Source organism: Melanotaenia boesemani, chromosome 17, assembly GCF_017639745.1.
Source record: "Melanotaenia boesemani isolate fMelBoe1 chromosome 17, fMelBoe1.pri, whole genome shotgun sequence".
Taxonomy (NCBI): domain Eukaryota; kingdom Metazoa; phylum Chordata; class Actinopteri; order Atheriniformes; family Melanotaeniidae; genus Melanotaenia; species Melanotaenia boesemani.
In genome coordinates, this window is record NC_055698.1 from 5,418,739 (window position 1) to 5,442,816 (window position 24,078).

The 24,078-nt window shown below is 39.7% G+C and overlaps 1 protein-coding gene across 2 annotated transcripts in view; it reads left to right on the plus strand.

The window, feature by feature from the left end:
* trappc9 (trafficking protein particle complex subunit 9) overlaps positions 1 to 24,078 on the plus strand; it is a 273,450-nt gene that overhangs the window by 74,828 nt on the left and 174,544 nt on the right. For both annotated transcript variants that reach the window (XM_042011968.1, XM_042011969.1), the window contains one exon: positions 15,399 to 15,551. In XM_042011968.1, the coding sequence (XP_041867902.1) occupies positions 15,399 to 15,551 (153 nt within the window). The remainder of the gene's footprint in view (positions 1 to 15,398; positions 15,552 to 24,078) is intronic.

Below are 24,078 nucleotides of genomic sequence, written 5' to 3' on the forward strand. Positions count from 1 at the left end.
ACAGGTGTGGGACGTATGTGCACAGGCTTTTATAAATCTGAAAGTAGAAGTGCGCAGCATTTGCTTTTTGCGCAGCAGACGCCACCTGTAGTTTGCTTTTCTGCGCTCGGTTTTATATTTGAGGCCACAGATACCCGAATGGAGAGCAGCCCTTTCATAGTAAGCAGTTGGATCCACCATGCTTGCTCCGATCCCAGAAGAACAGTCTTTATAGACGTCCACAAAACTACCACTGGAAAATAAACATCTGTTGTACAAGAAGTCAGGTTTTTTTTTATTAAGAACAAAACATCAAAATAAAACATAAGAAATCCAAGAAAAGAGGACCTATGGAGCCTGCCTGGGATTTACATTTGGAATCCATGGACGAAACTTATGACTATCTCGAGGAATTTACTCAGTTACCAAAGATGTGTCCGTCAAATCTCCTGGAAAAGGTAAATCTATCTCTGACATGTTGGTCAACAATGAAGACTTTCTCTCAGTGCAGGCATAAAAATCTGAACATAGCAATGAGAGTCAGACGACACAGAGGCTGATGTTTGGAAGCAGCTGGAAAACCTGGAGAATCTAAATAGTTGAAAGTAAATAATTTAAGAAAGCCTGACTTAAAACTATCTAGTTAAATGGACTTAATAACTGAACATAGATAGACTTGATTCAATCACTTGTTGCCAAATGCATCAGTTACTTTAAGCTGTTCAGCTATTCTCTTTTTACTTTCTATAGACAGGATGCTTCTTATTTTGGGAATGTTACACAGATGATTGGAGGGACTTTAGGAAACCTGTTTCATATGTGACTTAAATGACAAGTCCTGGTCACAGATTGATTTATGCTTCCTCTTAGTTGAAGTGGAGGCAATGCCATGTAGACAAATCAGAATAAAGGGTCAAAACTTGTAGACCTAGTCTTCGCAGGCAGCTTTTATCAAACTTTCATGGGTCAGTTGTGTATTCGTCGCCTGTTTTCATGCTTACATAAACGAGAAGGAAAAATAAACCTTTGTTTACCCACACTGATGTAGAGTCCATGATTTTTGAGCATTGCTGTTAAACAATGTGTAAATCTTTGGGATCTCTGTACAGGCTTCCAGCGAAGGTGGATAGAAATTAGTCTGTCACTGGTAAATGGTACTGGACTCTAATTAAAATAGTCTGGGGTTTAAAGTCATTCATCTCATGAATGTTTGCCTCTTTGAACCTCTCTGCTTCTTACATACCCAGCTCCCTGCTGGCCAGCCTCCAAAGAAATAGTCTGTCTAGTTGAAGAGAGTCATGTTTGAAATGTAACTGTTGCTGCAAGTGGTTTGTGTTGCAAATATAGTTTCCCCTCCAGGGATGTGTTATTTTCAGAGTTGGATGAACATGCAAGACGAACTGAAAGCTCTGACACGCTGTGGGGCTGCTTTTTTTTCCCCCCCTCAGCTCTTGTTCAGCAAATTTGGACATTAAAATGATCTGATTATGCAAACCTGGTCCATTTGCATTTATCTCTGAAGATTATTTCAGAGTTCATAACATCATATTTTAAAACTGGTGGATTTCCTTCTTGCACAGTTAGCTGGTCAGATGAGCAGCTAACATTTAACTTTACTGTTCAAATACCTTGTTCGCTCGTTATCGTCTTTCTTGTGTTCAAGTTTCTTTTATGTCTTCGGATTTATCTTTATTCAACTGGTCTAGTTATTCCTTGTTCTTTGACACTAATCTGAGTCTGATTCTCCTTTTTCCTTAAGCTGTTACATTGAGGATAGCAGGGATTTTTGTTCTGAGTGAAACATGTAAAAGTAGCACTTGTTCTCTGAGACCTCAGCTCTTAGAAACATTTTTAAACCATTTTTGTTCATCATTTAGACATAATGAGTCCCAGTGCTCAGAGAACAAGTAATTAGAAAGTAGATGTCACAAGAACTAATACAAGGTCAATAACATCCCTCTTACATGCGGATGTTTAGTGTGAAAGTATGTAGTAATACAGTAGTCTGCAAAAATAGAATAACCTGTGCATAACCATACAATGTTTTGAGTTTCTGAACTAATACCTCATCCCAGATAATATTAAATTTAAAGGAGACAGTAACAACAATCTAACTTTCATTCTTTTTAACACTCAGCTTTTACTTTTTTTTCTCAGATGGCTTTGTTTTAGTACAAAGACGAAAGTCCAGGTGAGTAAGGCTGTGTTGTCAGCTCTGCTTTCATCTGGTGTTTTATCAGATTTGTACATCACTTTTTTCCTAAAAGTTGTCCGTGGAAGTGCTTGATGTTAAACTGTTGATGTAAAATATACAGGATGTACTCAGAAAAGAGAAAAAGTTTGCCTCGGCTGCATGCTTTGTACTGTTTGAGCAGGTGAGAACAGTGGAAACTATTTCAAGTTGAGACTTCTAAAATGCTAAAGTCTGCCTTTACCTCCAGGTAACAAGTAAGACTTGTTATTTTGACTTTCTCCAAAGTTTTACTTAATCTCTCTGGTCCCTGGCAGCTCTCAGACCCCCGCAGTCTTTGTTTATCCCACACTGCTGCTGATAGAAATCATCTGAGCAGAAACACTGTTTAGTTTCACATTTTCTAACTCCCAGTAAACACTGTTTTAAATATTTTATGTTCTTAAAGCGGTGATAGCGGAGAGGAAAAGCAGCAATTTGTAGAATTTGACTAGCAAAGTTTGGCCTTCCCAGTTAACTTTCCGTCGGTCAGCATTCGATCAGCATGTTGTTGCTTCATTAGCTTTTTGGGAGGGCTGCACGTCTAACTGTGTTGAAAAATTACAGAAAATCCTAAAGTCTGAAGGTGCTGAGAGTTATGCAGAGGGATAAAAATGTAAAAACGCTGCTTTAATCTCTGGCAGCTACAACTGGTTTGTCTCATGATGCTCCCAAATGCAAAATCAAATCTCAGAAAACTTCTATCACAAGTTTGACAACTCTTCCTCATATTTCACGTCCAATGTTTGTTTTCCTGTTTAGAGTTATCTTTCACACCATTGAAGAAACTTGCTACCATTTCTTTTAATATATTAGATAATAGTGGTGCTTCTTATAACCATTTGTTTTTTGTTATGCTCACATTCTTAGAGAACATTCATACTGGTGCCGTTTTCTTTTTAAACAAACCCTGGTCTGGATTAGAGATGTTCTGATGCCATTTTTTTCTGTCCGATGCTGATTCCGATACCAGGGGGAGTACAGATCCGATACCAGTGTTATTTTATTAAGAGGTCTATAAATCTATTTCATTCTTCAGCCACATGCGATTTGATTGACATGAGACTGAAATTTTTGCTGTTGCTAGTGCGTCCAATAACAATACTTTGGGTTAAATATAAGGTGAACCACGAACCGCTAGTTTCCTCCTGCCGGTCACGGAACAGCAGGAGAGAGAGGAGGAGGAGAAGCATATTAGTACAAAACTGCAGAAAAACATGTATTCTTTTTTTTTTTTTTTTTTTTTTAAATAAAGGAGTGCCAGTGTTGAACCCTCCCACCGGAAATAGTGTGGAGAATGATGGAGCGTTAATTCCGGTTAAAAAATTGACACAATTAATAACATAAAATAGTTACAGCTGTTAACGCGTTTTTTTTGATAGCCTTAATATTTATAATTCATGTTTTATTAACACGTGAAATCCATGATGGCGACAGAACTGTTTTAATTATTGTGTAAATAGACTTGATTAAAAGAATTTCTATTAAAAACTATCTTGAAATTGGACGTACAGTGAACGTTTACCTCAAATAACTGGGGCTGATAATCCAGGACAATAAATTCAAGGATTCAAGGATTCAAGGATTCAAGGATTCAAGGAACTTTATTGTCATACCAGCTCACATTTACATGTTTATGGTACGAAATTAGAACTGAGGTCCCGGTTTGAGCCATAAGAAGGAGGGCAATAAGTGAAATAAAATAAGACATGAAGAAAAATAGAAATATAGGCTAAATATAAATAGAATATAAGCTAAATACAATAGAATATAAACAGCAAAATTTTTAAATAAAAATAACATTAAACACTAAAGAGCCCAGTTTGCATGTGCAGCCTAGATAAATATGTGCAAGTATGTATGTGCATGAGGTAGTGATAGTCCAAAGTATAACATTTCTGATATTAATATTAATGATATTGCACTTATATGGACAGCAGGTAAACATGTAAACATGTAAACATGTGGACAGGAACTCCCCTGGGGGGGGGGGGGGGGGTAAAGTGTTTGCAGTGCAGGTCTGTTTGTCGGAGTGGGGGAGGTGGATTCAGTTGGGGTGGGGATGGGGGGGGTGGGGGCAGGGCAGCAGGGTTTGGGCTGGTGTTCAGAGGTGGGGAAGTAGGGTGGGGAAGGGTGGGGAGGGGTCTACAAGGCATGGCAAGAGTTCAGCAGTCTGACAGCTTCAGGGAAGAAGCTGTTCCTGAACCTGGTGGTCTTGCTCCTTATGCATCTGCCTGAGGGGAGGGGTTGGAAAAGTCCATGTGCTGGGTGGGTGGAGTCCTTCATGATGCGGAGGGCCCTCCCCCTGCATCGTGCTGTGTAGAGGTCTGAGGTGGTGGGAAGGCTGCTCCCCATAGTCCTCTGTGCAGCCTTTACCACCCTCTGCAGAGCCCTCCTCTCAGCGGCGGTGCAGTTGCCGTGCCACACGGTGATGCAGGTGCAGAGGACGCTCTCCACCGCGCAGTGGTAGAAGCTCCTCAGGACAGAGCTCCCTATTCCGGCTCGCCGCAGCTTCCTGAGGAAGTAGAGGCGCTGGTGTGCTTTCCTGACCAGTTGGGAAGTGTTGGTGTTCCAGGAGAGGTCCTCGGTTATGTGCACACCCAGGTACCTGTAGCTGGAGACCACCTCCACAGCTACTCCTCCGATGTGCAGTGGAGGAGTAGGGCGCTTATCCTTCCTGAAGTCCACCACCATCTCCTTGGTCTTCTTCACATTGATGCAGAGGTTGTTTTCTCTGCACCACTGCACCAGGTGTTCCACCTCCTCTCTGTATTCCAACTCATCGTTGTTGTTGATGCGTCCCACAACCGCTGTATCATCTGCAAACTTCACTATATGACAGCTGGGATGTCTCGCCGAGCAGTCATATGTCAGCAGAGTGAACAGGAGGGGGCTCAGCACACAGCCCTGAGGAGAGCCGGTGCTGAGGGTGATGGAGGAGGAGGTGGAGTTATGGATCCTGACAGTCTGAGGTCTGTTGGTCAGAAAGTCCAGGACCCAGTTCCCCAGTGTGTTACTCAGACCAAGGGTGGAGAGCTTCTGGACCAGTGTCTGTGGGATGATGGTGTTGAAGGCGGAGGAGAAGTCCAGGAAGAGCAGGCGGGCGTATGAGTTTCTGCTCTTCAGGTGGGTGAGGGTTGTGTGGACCACTGATGAGATTGCGTCATCAGTGGAGCGGTTCTTTCTGTATGCATACTGATGTGGGTCCACGGTGACGTTGATGGAGTCTTTGATGTGGGCCATAACCAGCCTCTCGAAGCACTTCATGACTACCGGGGTCAGGGCTATGGGTCGGTAGTCATTCAGGCCTGTCACTGTGGGACACTTTGGGACGGGGACAATGGTTGCAGTCTTTAGACAGGTGGGAATGGATGCCAGCGACAGTGAGGTGTTGAAGATGTCCGTCAGCACCTCAGCCAGCTGGTGTGCACAGTCTTTCAGTACACGCCCTGGGATGTTGTCTGGGCCAGCAGCTTTGCGGGGGTTGATTCCTTTAAGAGTCTTCCTCACATCAGCAGTGGACACACAGAGGGGCGTGTCACCAGGTGGTGGTGTTAGTCTATTGCAGGGAGGGGGGGAGTCAGGGTCCTCAAAGCGAGCCTAAAACCTGTTTAGTTCGTCTGGCAGGGAGGGGTCCTTTGGACATTGTGCATCCTTGGTGTTGTAGTCTGTGATGCACTTTATGCCCATCCACATGCTCCGGGGGTCGTTGGAGGTGAGGTGACCCTGGATCTTCTGAGTGTATGCGGCTTTGGCCCGCTTGACACCCACCGTCAGATCTTTCTCGCCGTTCTTAGTGCTGATGCCTCACCTGCCCTGAACGCAGCATCCCTGGTTTTCAGCAGAGCGCTCACCTCAGCATTCAACCAGGGTTTCTGGTTTGGATAGCAGGTAACTGTCCTGGTGGTGGTGACATCATCAGTACACTTGGAGATGAAGCCGAGGACGGAGGAGGTGTAGTCCTCCAGGTCCACCTCTCCCTCACACATAGCTGCTTCTCTGAAGACCTGCCAGTCTGTGCACTGGAAGCAGTCCTGGAGCACAGAGGCTGCATCACTGGGCCACACAGTGACAGTCTTCTTTGTTGGACTGATCCGTCTCAGCAGGGGGCGGTAAGCTGGCGCCAGCAGGATGGAGATGTGGTCAGAGAGGCCAAGATGGGGGTGAGGAAGAGCTCTGTATGCACCACGTATGTTTGTGTACACACAGTCCAGAGTGTTGTCCCCTCGTGTGGGAATGGTGACGTGCTGGTAAAACCTGGGCAGGGTGTCCGTCAGTTTCACGTGGTTGAAGTCTCCTGCAACCACGTAAAGTGCCTCTGGGTGCGCAGTCTGCAGCGAGCTGATGGTGTCATGTAGCTCCTGTAGCGCTTCGTTAGCATTAGCTATTATTCTAAGACATTCTCTGTTATTTAGGTGGCTTTCTTCTGCTAGTTCCTCATGTTTTTTAAAAGCATTTGCCAATGTTTGTTATTGCTGTAGGTCGTTCTGCATTTCCTTTTAGGCAACAACCTCATGCTCTTTCATGTGATTTCAACCAAAATGCTTTATAAAGTCGCTGGTGGTAAATGTGGCAGCATTCATGTCGCCTCTGGAAACTTAAGCCCTGGATAGTCGCTGTTTTGCTAGTGGGATTTTCTAATAAGTAATTACGCCAAATTACTAACATACTGTGGCGTCCGGCAGGACGTGTTGATGAATGGATGCAGTTGTTCTGATAACAGCTGCTTTATTAAATATATATAATGGTTACTGTTGGCCGTAACCACACCGAACAACGACCATCAGGAAAAACAACCAGGCGATGTCAACTTTCTCTCTATCCAGCTCATTTTCCGACTTACTCTCGCTACACTGCCCGTTTACTTTTAGATCCAGCCACATATCTGTCTTAACCCCACACACACGCTCAGTATTATAGTCTCCCAAACCCATAGAAAATTTCACATGTAACATTAGCAGGAACATCACTGTAGGACTGCTAGAATACCATTAATGCTAAATGTTAGCACAACACTTCAGCCGCTTCTCTGCCTACCAACTCAAAACAACGGTTATTCAAGGATGCGTGACTTCCTGTGTCTGTGTGTGGTCGTGTTGGGGAGGAAACAAAGCATTATGATTCCGTTTCCATGGTATCGGATGGTGTTTAGACAGAAATACTCATCGATACCAATCCTCTTACTTTTTGTAGGAGCGGCGAGTATTTCCAATGCTAGTATCTGTATCGGCCCGTCCCTAGTCCGGATACATGGATTGTATGGTTTGTTGGGAGTAGTGTGAATGTGCAATCGGATGAAACAAACTCTGGTCCATTTGAAAAGCAGGGTCTCTGTACACTTTCAAGTGAATCCTGGTGCAGTTCACTCAAACCTGGTAAACACACAAAGATTTTTTTAATCTGATGAGATTTCTTATCTGTTCGAGACCTCCCACATGTAGATAAAAAATTAGGCATTTAACAGTAATGATCAGACCGTGTGTTGGTGTGCTCCACGCCCCGATTCTGTCCCGCAACAGATCTAGATCTAGTCCTCGGAGCCAGAAGTCACACGTGACCAAACGTGATCTAACAAAAACGAAGAAGAAGAGACATACGAACGATGAAGAACCATGGCAACAACCGGAAAATACAACACCCAGCATGGAAGAGGACAAGACGGGGGAATGATGGTGGTCTTGGGACTATTATTAACAGAAAAATACAGAACTGAAAAAACTAACAGACTGGAGACAGCGTGAACACGGACTTTATATCGTTTCTTGCTCCCCAGTCAGCTCGCTTTCTGATTGGCTACATTCCGGTCCATGTCACAATCCACACAGTCACAACTCAGGAGTCGCCAGCTGTCCTCGCACATGTGAAGACTTTGGTTTTAAATATTGAACATGTTTAATACTTCAATACTTGGAGGCGATTGTTGGGATGAATTCGGTCTTAAAACACCTCAGACCAAATGATCATTTTATAGGATAATCTTATTATATTTAAGATAATAAGGCGTTTCCTGTCCTTGGTCGGGAAAGGACAAAATTGTAACAAAAACAGCCCGATAATCTTTATGTGTGTACCAGCTTCAGAGTGTGAAAGAAAACGGACCATCCAGTGAACCAATGAGAGGAAGTTATGCAGAATGCGTCGTAGTGCAACATGCTAGATAGTGCTCTGCCTCTCCTGCTGCTCTTACAGGACAGATTCCAGTGGAAACTGTGTTAGGTTTGAACACATCAATTCCTGGCCAATCGATGAGCCAGATTTTCTTCTTCTACAATATCGCTCCTAGCGAGCATAACATTTTCAAGGCAGTTTGGTCCGTGTGAGTAGAGTACGGTGCGAAAGGCAATACTTTATTGTTCCCTATGGGATCAATAAAGTGTATTGTGTCGCAAACCAAACCAACGTGTGAATGTTTTCAAGAATTCCCCTCCCAACTGAACCGAGTCTCCCAGACTATCCTGAGCACTGGTTCACAACTTAAAGACCTCATAAATTTTCATGTTACACGTTTGGTGGGTAAATGATGCAGTTTGCTGCAGTTACTAGATAAAATCCATTCACTAAGGGTCTGTACTAATGAAACTCTCCTCACCATTTGAGTCTAATCGTTTTTACAACTTTAAATACAATACCAAGTTTCTTAAAGATCCCATATTATACATTTTTTCAACAATTTCATTTGGGTATCAGAGGTTGAACAACATTGTTTTAGATGATGATGAAAAACCCTTTATTCAGACATCATAGGAAATTGTAATAATGAATAAGCAAAAAATAAATAAACAAAAAATAAATAAACAAAAAAACACCACATAAATGTCTGAAAAGGTGTAGGGAGAAGCTTATTTAGCCCACACCCATTACAGTAACTTAACAGAAGTATAGTTGCCAATGCTATAGATCACATCTCATGTAATACTATTACTACTTGTGCAATATACATCACAATACAAAACTCAAAATCACATTCCACAGGATGCAAACAATACATTATCATCTTATTTTTAACTATAGTCAGTCTTCCATTTCAACATAAGATTTGATCAGTTTTTTTAATTATTTTTTTAAACTGAATTAATGTTGGACAGTCTTTTAGTTCTGGGTCCAACTTACTCCAAACATTAACCCCAACAACAGAAATACAAACCTGCTTTACATTTGTTCTCACATGAGGTTTTATGAACATTTCACCTCCTCTAAAATTATAAACAGAATCTCTTTTTTTTAAAACAATCCCTGAATTAGAGCTGGTAATTTTTTATTCTTAATGTTATACATAAATTAAGACATTTTATAGTCGACCATGTCTTTCAGTTTTAAAGCGTTCAGTTTGATTAAAAAGCTGGTTTGTGTGTTCTTTATGGGCCGCTTAATGAACTATTCTCGTCGCTCTTTTTTGAACCATACAGATCGGTTGAAGATTGGTTTTATATGTATTTCCCCACACCTCTAAGCCATAGGTCATGTAGGGGAGAACCAGGGAACAATACAAAAGATATACATTCTTTTCATTTAAAAACACTTTGACTTTCGAAATAATTGCTAGTGATTTATAGATCTTTGCTTTAATATGGTTTATATGAGATTTCCAGCTAAGTTTATTGTGTATAATTATTCCAAGAAATTCGACTTCATTCACTTGTTCTACATTAGTGTCGTTTATTATTAATTTTCTGTCCACGTTGACAGCACGATTTCCAAAAATTTGAAATTTGCTTTTTATTAAATTTAAAGTTAATTTATTTAAATCAAATTATTTTTTAACTCTGTTTGCTCTTTTCCGACTGTATCTATCAATGTTTCCAAGTTCTGACCACAGCAAAATATATTAGTGTCATCAGCAGTTAAGACAAAATATAACTTTTTTGAAACTAAACATATGTCATTTATATACAAAATACAGTGTTTTTTAATAATAATTCATGATTCACGGTATCAAAAGCTTTGGTTAAATCTAGAAATAACCCAATAGCATATTGTTTGTTTTCTATTGCTTTTGAAATATTTTCTACAAGATCCACTAACGTTTAGGTAGTGGTCCTGTTAGGTCAGAAGCCATATTGTTGTTTGCATAGTATGTTATGTAATTCTATGTAAGCGTATAGTCTTTTATAGAATAAATTCTCCAATATCTTAGAAAACTGTGACAAAATGGAAATAGGTCTAATTAGGAAGGCAAGGCAGTTTATTTGTACAGCACATTTCATGTACTGGACAATTCAAATTGCTTTACATATACATATTTAGAAATAAATCACAATAAAATAATAAATTACATTAAAATGATTAAAAGCAAGATAAGTTAAAAAGTTACCGTGCAGATTTCGTGCATAGGCGCATGAGAAAAGAAATGTTTTTAACCTGGATTTAAAAATGTCTACATTTGGTGAAAGTTTAATCTCCACTGGCAGTTTGTTCCACTTGTTTGCAGCATAACAGCTAAATGCTGCTTCTCCATGTTTAGTCTGGACTCTGGTCTGGACTAGTTGACCAGAGTCTTTGGATCTAAGAGCTCTGCTAGGTTTATATTCTCTGAACATATCACAGATGTATTCTGGGCCTAAACCATTTTGGGATTTGTAAACAAGCAGAAGGCTTTTAAAATCTATTCTGTGTAAATTCCTGTTTTTTTTTTTTTTCAAAGTCTATTACCCCAAATTCAGCCTTGGTCTTTAATTTCAGCCATTCCAAAAGTAGCTCTAGTGAGCTCTAATGAGAAAGGGCTGTTTCTGTGTCTGAACCTTTAAATGTTCATGAGTGCCTGTCCACCCCCACTCCACGCCCTTCTCCGGGATAGGAATCTTGCTTTCGCTGGCACCTGCTCGATGATTTTATAAGGCAGGCTCAGCTAGCCGGGGTGGGGCAGGTCAATGGCAGTATCCACTACCTGGACAGTGGTTATTTCCCTTCATGAGGTCACAAAGGAACATATCTCAGACTCACCCATTTGAGCACACATTCGCTAAAAATTGGAGCGGTGACAGAAATTTTTCATTTTTGGGCCTCATACACAGGTTATGAGAACACATCACTGTTAGTTAACCTTTAGGAAGTAAATTTAGTATAAAATGGGACTTTTAAACTGAACACCAGTTCCAGATGTCTGGAGAGATGCCTTTGAGTCTGTTTTAAGTGCTAACTACCTAGCTTGAATCAGTAAGTAACCCAACCCTCTCAGTGTCAGGCAATGGCTTTTTGTGCAGGTGATGATTGTTGCTGGATGCATACACTGACGATCAAGTACTAGCCTGTCTTTTTCAGCCCATGTGCTTCAAATATGTTTTCCTTTTTCCCCACATCATAACTTTAATGCTGTCTTAACTTTAGTTGTTGTACACTGTGCTGATCTGCTTTGTCTGCATGTCAGATAGCACACGTGTTATTCAGTGTTGACAATGCTTGCAGCTTCTCACTGCAGCACCATGGTGACAGAACTGGCCTCCCCTGGTCATCCTGCTTCTTTAGTCGACATAACTTGGTATGGGCACCAGACAGACTTCCACAGTATAGAGAGAAAGCCTGCTGCATTCTCTATGGGAGCTGGATGAATAAAAGATGAGAGGAGCCTCAACAGGAAGAAATCAGTGGCAAAACAAACAAAACTTGTTCTTTCTGCCACTGTGCAGACACAGCCATCTTTTACGGTGAGAAAAGACCTCAATTTCTCAGAAAAAAAACATGTTTATTCAAAAAGACTTGGTGGACAACATAATCATTCACTTAATATCTGTTATGTTAGTTATAACAAGTGTGAACATAAACCGTATCGTTACTCTCCAGTGCTACTTTATTTCTGTCCTGCGGATACAAACGTCTGCTCGGTTTAGCTGTGTTTTGTAACACTGTTTGCTATAATGATATCAAATGTCTCATGAGGATAGAAGCCCTTCCACAGAACAGCACAAAGAAAACACAAATGTTGGATTAATCCTGCTCCAGCGATTTTTGCTGTCACAAGCAGAGCTTGCTGTGCGGCGCGTTCTCATTTGACTTTGTCAGCACCATTATGGTATTTTATTTCAGGCACCTTTGTTGCCTGATTTGGAGCAAATTGATGTGTAAAGATCAAGCAGACTCAATATTAACATTAAAAATGTTATTACATTGGTAAGTGGACTCCTGGATGAAATGAGATGTCATAACCCGATTCTGGCATTAAAATCTTGGATGAAGTCTTGTTGCAGTTCCTACACAGAGTCAGGAGAGAGATTTCTGTTTCTGTCCCTTAACCATGTTGACATATGCTGAATGAGCAGAACCTGCACACCATTTAGACATCGGATTAAATCCCTGCCCACTGGATGTCCAGATTTAGCATTAACCCTAAAAAATCTGCTAGATCGCTGGCGCTATCACTTATATTGTCAACAGTTTCTAAGGAACAGCAGTTGTGTAACTGTGGTGTAAACTGTAATCTGTAACTGACCTTTAGATGATCTATGTAAGTTTTTCAGGTATTTACATCCCATCCGGGAGGCTTGCAATCCAGCAATGTTAGACTTTATAATAAACCCGTGATAACACAATTATTTATCCCATTTTCATAATAAAAAGATCACTAAGATGTTGCTAAGACCTTTTGACCCAGAAATTATGATGAAGCCTCTTACTGTCAAGCTTTTTACTAATCAGAGAGCTTAAATTGTTTTTAATGTCCAAACAGGAGCAGCCAAAAATCAAAAAATTACAAAAAAGTTCTATGTCTTTCTGAACAGAACAAAAATAATGGTCCTCTATGGCTGGAAAAGAAGATTTTTTTGATGCACGGTGGCAGCAAATACGAGCTGAGATGGAGTTGGTTTAGTGACTGTAGTAGGTAAATAGTAGCATAAATAACTAAATAGCAAAAAAAGAAATCTTACCTGATGGGAAAAAGTGTAAACATGTAAATATTTTCTGCTGTGTGTTTATTTCAATGCCAATATTTTTTCTCCTGAATGCCAAGATTTGAGAGAACGATCTGCAGATGAGAAAAGACTTGGTCACTGTTGATCTGTGTGTTATTTCTACAAAGTTATGTTAGTAAGAAATTCTGTGTTGTTGTTTTGGTTGGCGTTTATGCTATTATATCTATTGATATGTTCATGATTTTAGCCTCATAATCTGACAGCTAAGGCTGTCCTGAAAAAGCATGTGTATATGTTGACTGTGCTCTACATGCGTTTTACATTAACAAACAGGCAGGATTTCTATTGGCTAAACTCACCCAAAAAGCTAAATGTCCTTTATATTTATTAAGCTCCCCTTGGCAAAGCCAGACAATCATTCTACTTTCAATGATGAGGGGAAAAACAACAAAACTAAAAAGCATTTTACAGCATTAGAAACGTCTGCATGCTGGCTGTGTGACTTAGAGATCAAGTTGATTTGTCTACATGAAGTGAGAACAGACTGTACACTCTGGTTTGTTTTGGGCGATATTTTTGCCTTTATTTAAATTAATGTCAGAAAATAAAACCTGTTGATTTCCATTTTTTTCTCAATTACTTTTGACACGATGCAACATGGGTCATGCTGTTTTTGTTTTTCAGAAAGTTTTCAGTATTGAGTTGCTTCATTTTTGCTCTCATGTGCACCTGACTTGACTCATGCTGGAACAATGAAATCAGCAAACAAAAATGCTAGTCTAATGTACTTCACCACCATGTTGCTAAAGCAGATTTTCTGTTTTCAGCAGTATGCAACTGTCATTGCTTTGTTCTCTACAACTGTGTGTATTTTCCAGTTGATTCAGTTACTGAATCTGTGATAAGAGGCACCTTTTCAACACTCACGGACTTCAGCTCACCTACAACATCATCTGAGAGTTCCTTCAGTCTTGTTTGCCATCCGAGTGTTCTTTCTTGATAGGACTGTAAATTTAGGTTCAACAAATTCCATCAAGCTTAAAAACTTCAAAACATATGGACCGCATGGTTTCATATGGCTGTTATCTTTAAAATGAGGTCTGCTATTTGTTCACGTCCAACTTCAAGCTCACTTACTTTGTGGATGGACCTTCTGTTGATGATTTGCTCTCAAATGGACGTTCATTGTCCTGATCAACTCATGATATGTTAGCTTTACCTGCAGAGGTTGAGCTGGACCTCAGTTTTGTTTATTTTCTTGAGGAGGGCCCACACAGAACATTTTGCCGGTCGTTATCTTTGGCTAATTAACATTGGGTGTTACAGCAGAACTCACTTTGTACCATCACTCACTATTGATATTCTATCAATAGTCAATCATTCTTCTGTTGTTTTATTCTAGTAATCGGTAAATAACTTGGTAAACAGACGTCAGTTTCTCAGTTCTAGCAGCTTCTGGTTAAAACAAGACAGACATATGTTGAGTCTATAGTTGCATAAACTATTAAGTTTCTTCCAATTAAATTACTTTGAACATTAAAAAAATCACTCATTCCTACTTATAAGGCATGACAGATTATCATCAGTCGTTTTAGTTTCCATATCTGGTCACATCTAATTCTGTACAGCGATAATAGTAATATCAACCACAATTCTAGCTTTCTACATGTTAAATTTAAAGCCTCATGGTTCCCCATCAAGTGAATGACTAGTCTTTTTTTTTATGTCTTAGATCATCACTCTCCTGCCTGACTGGCTGATCCGACTCTTTTTATTCTCTGTGTTCTGTGAATATTTAAAGCAGAGTGTTATTCACTGAATCTTTATTTAATGCTGCCTTCATTCACATCCTCTTAGAGGATTTTACAGGCTTTGCGTATGAATAAGGTATGGATGTGTAAACCGTTGTTCTCACAGTAAGCTTGCCATCTCAGCTGTGCTTGTGTTAAAATTGGACTGCTTGCTGTTCCTGCAGCCTCTAAGATCAGGAGTGGCTCACCTGCACAGACAGAGCGCATGCTTTATTCAGGTGATGCATCATTCATGTGGTTCTTCAGGCTGAAGTGGATGCAGCTGACTCATTTCTCTGAGGAAGAAGGGTTGGGAGCCAAAAATTACAACATAAACACTGGTGATACAAAAAAAAAAAAAAAAAAAAAAACGTGACGTGATTGGGTTTCTTTGTGTTGTTCAACTTGCATCATCACCAAACCCACCTCCCATTTTCCTCATCTTGGTTTGTCACGAGTGCAAAGATGATAATGAACCAGACAATTTTTTCCTCACAGAAGTCGCCAAGAATAATAATCAGCCTTTCTCTCTCTTTTGTGCTTTTGTGTATACAGAAAAAGTGTTTGGGGAATTCCTGAGCTGGGAGTTGGAGGAAGCTTTACGCCACCTGCCTCTCAAGGCTGGCCAGTCTGTGACACTGACTGTCAGCATTACAGTCAAACTGGACTTCTCTGGTCAGGAAAACCTCCTGCAGGACCTCAACGACGGTGAGTGGATGCAGGAAGTAAAAGAAACCAATGAACACCTTTAGAATCTGCTGGCATACACCTGCTGGGTTTACTGGTGAACCTGGTGGAAAACCCCTCTAAACAGATCCAAAATACAACTGCTGGATTTAGTCTAAGTGCTGTTTTATGATGCTTAAGATAAAATTTAGGTTTCTGGTGAATGTTGATATGTAATTAATAATAACTTATTGTGCCATTTATTTTTAAAATTTAATAATCTAATACAGAGGCCCCCAACCCTGGTGGCTCACTAGCCTGCAAGTCTTAGATGTCTCTCTGCTGAAAAAGAAATATTCTGCCTCATCTTCTTCCTGTTCCTCTTCTTCTCCTCTGGTTTGTTCCTTTCACTGGTTGCAAGTTAGCTCAATACTGCCCCCAAGATTTCCAGTGGAATTGCTCCATCTTCCTCGTCCAGCGATGGATAGCTAAGCTCCCTGAAAAACGGACCAAATTATGCAGGCGAAACTATCCATCAGTCTGCGTAACCGTCTTCTGCGTCGAGCATAAATGGGCCTTTAGGCTGTTTAGTAACTGGTTTCTCAATTACTTTGTTTCTTGGAAAAGAAAATATTAAAAAAATGTTGTTTAAAAAATTCATTAAAAAAACTATTTAAAGTAACATGTAATGTATTCTATGAGGAGTAGTTTGAGACATTTTTCAGAATTACCCTCTCACAGACATTTGTGAAATTTAGGTCCTTCACACATTAAACTAAACCCACTCGTATATCATACTGAAATCATTCACACGTTGTAGTGAAACCTCTTATACACTATACTGAAACTGCCTCTCGTATACTATTCTAAAATTGCTGCCTGGAAGTAATCCCAGTGAAGTATCTGGCATCTTTAATAATATACTGGCCTCAGCAGAGACAATTAAGGGTTAATGTGACATCAGCCAACCGTAGCAAGTCTGAATAACGACATGCTAACTAGCCACCTAGCATAAATCGGCCAATAGGATATGCAGCGCAGACCCAGACAGTACTGTAAGTCATATCCTGGAGAACACTCCAAATGCATGTGAAGCATATGTTGTCCAGTGCTGTTCAGGTCTTCATTTGACAGCACTGCATATATTTATGGGCGAGTTATGCTATGTGGCTAGTTAGTGTGTCCTCATTCAGACTTGCTACTGTCAGTTATCCGGTTGCTGTCGTGTTAGATCTAACCCTAATAATAGTCTCTGCTGAGGCCAGTATAGTATTGAAGAAGCCAGCTGCTTCTCATGATGACCATAAACTCATGACCACGTCAGGACAACAACAACAACAAAAAAAAAACAATCCCACTGCCATTGAACAGACGCAACACCTGCTATGCTTCCTGCAAACAAGATGATATGCTGAAAATGTCCAACACACACAAAAAAAAAAGAAGTTGAATGCCTCAACACTGACTTAAACACTGACAAATGAAAACAGGAACATAGGGTTGAGAACTTCCTTTATCAAACCCTGAGTCAAGGATGAGACGGGGAGCTGCATGAGATAACGGAGTTATGAAGCCTTGTTTACACTTCCCTTAAAATGCATCACACACAGACAGCCAGCAGGTGAAGCTCGTTTTGAGTGCATTAATATTTGAACAGCAGTTTCAGTGTAGTTCAGAGAGATTTAACTATAATGTGTGAATGACTAAAATTTCACGTGTCTGTGTGAGGGTTATTCTGAATGATGTCTCAGCCCCTCATAGTAATCAGTGGTTCTTATAATCTAGATTATTTTACCCAAGTAAATGGTTGGCTAATGGAAATTATGATTGCTGCGTAACTTTACAAATGAACGAGCTGCATTGGCAAGTGATCAAAATGTTCATTTAGGGCCCTGAAAACAAGAGTAAATATTTGTGACTGAGCTGTAAGAATCCAAGTGACAGAAAAAATAGTGCCAAAACTTTTCTCTGGTTAAGGTCCAATGAAACATAAAGTACCAGTCAAATATTTTGACACGTAACTACTTAAATTAATTGAGTAGGTGTGTCCAAACTTTTGAGTAGTACTGTAGAAAGACTACAGACAGGGCAGTCATAACCTCTACAGGTGGACAGTCTCTCCACCGATCATCAGAATCCTGGTCTTAGAAGTATGATGATTGTTGACCAATCTGTCCCGAGGTTTGCCCCCTCAAATGGTCGAGGTAGATGGCCGTCCTTCCCGAGTCTGGTTTTGCTGGAGGTTTTCCTTCCCGTTGAAAGGGAGTTTTTCCTCTCTGCCTCGTCCTGTGCAGCTCAAGGTGAGGACTTAAATTGAAAGTTCCACTGCTTCACTGTTTTGAGTAATATTTATGATTTACGATTGTTTTTCTATTTTTCCATCTGTAAAGTATAAAAGCTGACCAGCCAGGGGTTCTGTCACTGCTTCAAAGGAGGCCTTATCAACTTTCATAAGTTTCCATTCATTAGAGTCACTATTTAAGCTAACAGGCAAAAATTCCTGGATCCAAGCGGTGATCTGGATCACCCCCAAAATCCAATGATTTGTTCCTTATTCCATTTCTGAGATTTCCTGAAAATTTTAATCAAAATCCGTCTATAACTTTCTGCGTTTTGTTGCTAACAGACAGACAAACCACCACCACCAACTACATGACCTCTGCCTTGATGGAGTTAATAAAAGAATAAATTTAAGTGCAAGCTTCACTGAACTGAATCAAACTAAACATTTTAAACTTTGAAATAGCTCATGAGACTGTGCTGCTTCTGGCGAGTTTCCCTCCTCAGGATTTACATTTAATCTTTTTCATGATAATTATCTGCTTGGCCTTAAATTTAGTGAAAGGCAATTCCTCTTTGGCTTTATTATATGCCACGTTTTTGGCTGCTCAAACAGCCAGAAACATCCAGGGTTTTTGTTATTCTGTTTTTTGTTTGTTTTCATACACAGCTGCCTCTCTTTTTGGTATTTTTGTCAACCACCAAACTGTTGTTTTCTGTCAAGACCAGCCAGTATATTCTCACTCTGATTCCCCAGAAAAAGATGCAGCTTTTTCAGTTTTTATACAGTTGCCTGGTGTTGGATTTCTTAAAATTATTTTTAGCCCCTTTGTCACCGAACCTCTCGGGAAGACTCGAGCCCGATCAGTGCAGATGATGTCACCCAGACGGGTGGGGGGTGATTTCTAAACGCAACCAACTCTCACCCAGCTTTTCTGCTTCATTTTGTTCAGGCACAGTGGAAAAACCTTGAATTAGCAGGGATAATAGATAACAGCCATGACTGAGCAAATTCCAAAATATTCCATGTTTTACAATTGATTCCAGATTCTCGTCCATGTCGTTCTTCGCCGTACTGGACATCTAATGTGCGCCGGTCTTAATTTTAAACCAACACACAACACTGTGTACAACTGTGGATCAGAGCCAATCAGAGGAGAAGACCCACCTTTTCTCTTAGATTTTTATCATGGTGTCATTCTTCTCTGAGCTCAGGAAAGGAGGGAGTGAACACAGAATACACCGACAGACATTTAAAGAGATAAAAGTCCTACACTGTAAAATGTTTTTTATTTATTTATTTATTTTTTTAACCCTGCCCTGTCCAGCAACCTAACATACAGAACGGTGGTCTGTGTGCCATATTTTGCTGGACAGATTTGTTCTGCCAAGGCAGACATGTTGTATAAAAGGCTGCCCTTGATGTCTGGAATATTTTTATTATAATCTAATTTTCTTTAGTCTTGATGCGTCAGTGCCAAACCTGACAGGGAGACAGAGGAAGAGCTAAAACGAGAAAAGGACAGAAATGAAATGTGGAGGATAAAGTTGTCTAGGCTGCCTAAATAACAAAAATATTCACAAAAACAATATAAACTACCACAGTACTACATGATACATAAAGAAATTAGGATAATGATGAAATCAAACAGTCTTATCATACCTGTAGAGAAACATACCAACACACAAACATCAACAACATCTAGTTGGAAGCGGATGGAGAGACGAGCATCACACGTGACCGTGAACATGCATGTGTGACCATGCAACGAGGATGAAAGGACACACTGTAAAATGTTAGGCACACCAGTGTGACCAAGAAATAAAGTCACACTCAACAAATTTTTAGTCACATCTGTCTATAGGCCTGGTTGGGATAACTGCGACCCCGCCTTGGAATAAGCGGGTAAGGAATAATGTTTGGATGGCAGAGGAAGCCATTCATGATGACGACACTAATCCATTTTTAAAAGGGGGACCAAATTCCCTGAATTCCCTATTTTCTGAAGCAATAGAGCCATTGGTGTTCTTTATCATTTTTAACTGCTTTCATTTTCAGTTTCAGCATGGTGATTTCATTTTTGATTCTACCATCTAGGCTAGGCCTGAATAATTTACAAAATAGTATAATTTATAATTTTTTCTGACAAATTTAGCAATTTTTTGAATTCCAGCTTCTGTACAGTGTTCACACAGAAATATATTCATAACATATGATGGAGGATTAGCACATGTCATCAGAATATGACCTGATCTAAGTCCCAACTCAACGACGTAAAGTTGGGTTATGAACGGCTTTACTTACGTTGCTTCAGCCGCCTGAAAATCTGACAAAAATGTGTCTAAATGGATTCGACTCTTCTGGGGAGGTGAGGATGGAAACACTTGTATTACTTTGAGTCCACGTCCATCGTGGCGATACAGCTGAACTAGTTGAATCTACTGTCTTTGTAGTCATTTACAATCCAAATTTCTTTGTATCTGAGATCTGAACTTCAGGAGCATTTAGAGCGAAAGCTGTCACTTCATCAGCAGATTTCCAAAGTGTTTTCTGTCCCTTTCTGGCCTATTTTAAGTAATTATCGATATTGTTTGTATTAGACAATCCTTTTTATAATGAATTTTAGGTATCATAGAGGCCAAAAAAAGCTGAACATAGCATCTCGAGTCTTTTTGTTATAAATCCAATTTAAATTGAATTTTAAAGTGATTACTTGTTGAGGTAATGAGTCACTAATTATTCCTTTTGGTTGAGATTCAAATTCACTCATCCTGAAGCATTGGCTCATGTCCTATAAATGCTTTAAATGCCTTTCAGACTCTTGTCTCTATGGAGCTGAAGTTAATTTAAAAAAATGCCCTGCAGGTCATAAGACAGTCTTTGGTTAAATGCAGCATCTAGAAATGAAGGGTTATTGAGACTCCAGCGACAGTATTTCATCTGTTTCTGCTGATAGTGAAATTTCTACTGTTGCATCATCTCTGAGCACAATTTATCAACCTGAAACAGATTCACGTTTGACAGACGGCTCATTCTGCAACCTAAGAGAGAGGAAAAAATATCCAGTTCTGAGAGCACAGAGAATGTGAGGGAACGAGACCAAGCTCGAGCGCAGGAGGTTTGAACCTGCAACACTAAACTTAAGAAGAGGAGCAGAGTTTTGAAAGGAAGAGCTATAAATTTGAGAGCAAGAAGGGACTTCCTGAGTGTCAGAGCAGAGTTTTGAGAGAAAGCTTGCTCTCAAATCAAACAATTATGCTCTTGATTAAAGACAGGAAAATACCCCCATAATTTGCCCCTTGCCGGTGTCTGTAGTTTCAAGATGGCGGACAGTTATGGCACCGCCCTACCGGCTTTCCCGTCATATGTATGAACAAATCTAAAATTCTTCTCTTAAGAGACTGTCATCATTAGTTGAGGTCAAAATACAACAATGATAACGCATGCAGTTATCGATTTTTGCCAGTAAACAACAAATAATGTTACACAATATCCCTTTAAATGGAGCATGTTTGGTAGAGTCCAGTAAAGACGATCTTTAATGCGAGGATTTTAAATCTGCCTAAAACCCATTTCTTCTCTTTGGCCTTTGACCCAGCATTAGAGTTGATTTTATTATTTTAATATTAGTTTTTGGGTTTTTATTTATCTTTTTTTTATCTTGTTTTTATTATTTTAGCATTGCTCATATTTTACATTTTTTATGCTTTTTAATGTATTTTATGTCTGTTTAAATGTTTTATGTATTCTCACTGTTCATCACTTTGGTCAGAACTTAATGTTTTAAAGTGCTTTATAAATAAAGTTGCCTTGACTTGACAAGGTTGGCTAGTTAAAGAAATAATGAAGTAGAAAGATTACTAAAATATACCTTTGGATGAAATAGACTGTAGCCTTGTGAAATGGCAGGAAATCTACACATTTATTAATGATTGCTGTATTTTACTTTGGGGAAGGTCCTGCTTTTATGTGTGCTTGACTCATTGTCAAAGGTTTCTGGGGCACTAAAAGAAATTTTGCCATTGTTCATGTCATTCATTATACACCTGAGTTTTTCATGCTGCGATGAGTCAAAATGTTTGCTGTGGAGAAAAGTCTCTTACTACGTCTGTCTGAAAAAAACAAAGCGGCTGCAGGAAGTCATGGCTCATCTCTGTTATCCTTACCTTTGGTTATAAATGGTTGAGTGTGTCCTCTTCTAAAAGGTAAAAAATGAGCATTGATTCCAAAACATTTAGAAAATTTGGCAAGTTCTTATTGTTGCCGTCACTTCTACACTTAAGTTATAGAACTAGTTTGGTAATTTCACTGGTAAGGATGGTTATTTAACTGTGTTGTATAGAGTTTTCCACTTCCTCGACCAGCTGTTCCTCAAAACTATCTGTTCAGCTGTGTTGAATCTTTGTATTTGTGGAAAAAGGACTTTAACTTCCTGCTTTTCTGCATTAACTACGCTCACCTTAAATTTCTGATTAATCACACAAAACTTGTCAAACACCACTCAAGACAAATAGTTCTGTTTAAATGATGTGTCAAGAATAAATTACAAGGACTCCCAAACCAGGGCTACCCGGGGAGAAAGGACAACGTTTTCTGTGCTTGTGTAGTCTGTGAGGTGTAGGTGGTAATTAGAAGGCTATCACTTACATTTCAACAGTGATTTCACTAGCTTTGTCCTGGGTCTCTTCACCCCGAGAGTGACTGTGTGTCCATTATAGTGAAAGCATTGTTGTGTTTTTCTTCCAGATCTTTATTTGAAGAGAGACGGTTATGGTATGCATGGTGTCTTGTTATTTTACAGTGTAAAAGAAACCAACAAGCAATTCTTGCAAAATAGGTGCTGTGCTCTAAACCAAAGCCCCTGGGCACTCCAGGGAAGTTTTAAGCCTAGAAATGTGCATAATGAACTTTGAAATGAATCAGTTGCACATAGTCTTAAGGTTCACACTCTTTTCTAGTGTTGCTAAAAGTTGTTTTTCTGCCAGTATGCCCCTCTTAAAGAATTTATACTGGACCTTTATATAATATATTAATATATTCTCCACTTTACATGACATTTAGCTTCTTTTTAGGCGAGTATGCCAATAAAATAAGACTTCATGTGCTCATGTATGTGAGTATTCCTTTTACAGGGACTCTGCCCTCCTTATTTAGGATTCAGAAGTAATAGAAGGGAGGTCTGAAGGTCTCTACACCTTCGCTTCCCTTCTATCTTGGAGCCTACTCACTTCAACAGCTGTTTTTTTTTATTCACTTCTACTTTTTTCCCTCTTGCTTTAGAAAAAAAAGACACCTCAGAGCTCATTCACAGTGTTGTGTCTTCACCTTCTGTCATAGTTCATTCTCTTCCTTCTTTCTTCCCTGTATTGCTCTTGACCTCTCTTCTTCTCTCTTCAGACAGCTGAATCTCTTCACCACAGACTTTATGGGCTGATAAATATTAATGTCAGATCAATACAGACCTGCTTCTGCCTCACAGACGCTTTACTTTGTGTGTGTTGTGTGCATTTGCATGTCGATTCAGACGCTAGGGAAAGTAAACATGCGCGATGCTGCATGTTTATCTGAGCTTCGGTGGCGCTCTCCACATGAGGTCGTTTAAGCGATACTGTTTCACTGTTTTAATTAGCTGAGCAATAATTGAAGCCCTGAATTAATGAGATAAGGCGTATTTCCTCCTTAACAGCAGCTCTGAATGCAGTTATTACAGCAACATTATGGGCTGTGTTTTTATTTAACTATTTATTTATTTTCCACCCAAATACATTTGATGCTATCTAGCACTCTAATACATTAATGTAGTCATGTTAATAATTTTTTTTTAATATACTGATTAACGTATTTGCATAAAACTGTTGTTTGGCTTTGTTCTTTGTGTGTCTGTGTGCAGGAAGATTACTGAGTTCTGCTGTCTTTGCTAATTAAACTGAAAAATCTTGATTATCTTAGAGTGCTTTCAGCAACTATTCAAATGTTCTGCTTAGCCACCAAAAAAAAAAAATAAAAAAAAATGGCACATGTACATTTTAATGCCACCAGATTGTAGCATTAGTAAATAATTATCTTGTTAAAGTCAGCTGGATAATAAGAATTGCCCTCAGTACCCCAGCCGTAGAGGCGTTTTTATGAAACTGTCCTTTTTTGATGCATGCACCAGCTGACCTATAACATCGTCTCTTTTAAGGTATCGTTTGACATTTCAGAAAATATGCTTATTAGCTTTTTTGCTCAGCATGGGCTTATAAGGTCATTACTCCGTAAAGATGAACTACAATAACCAAGTAATTA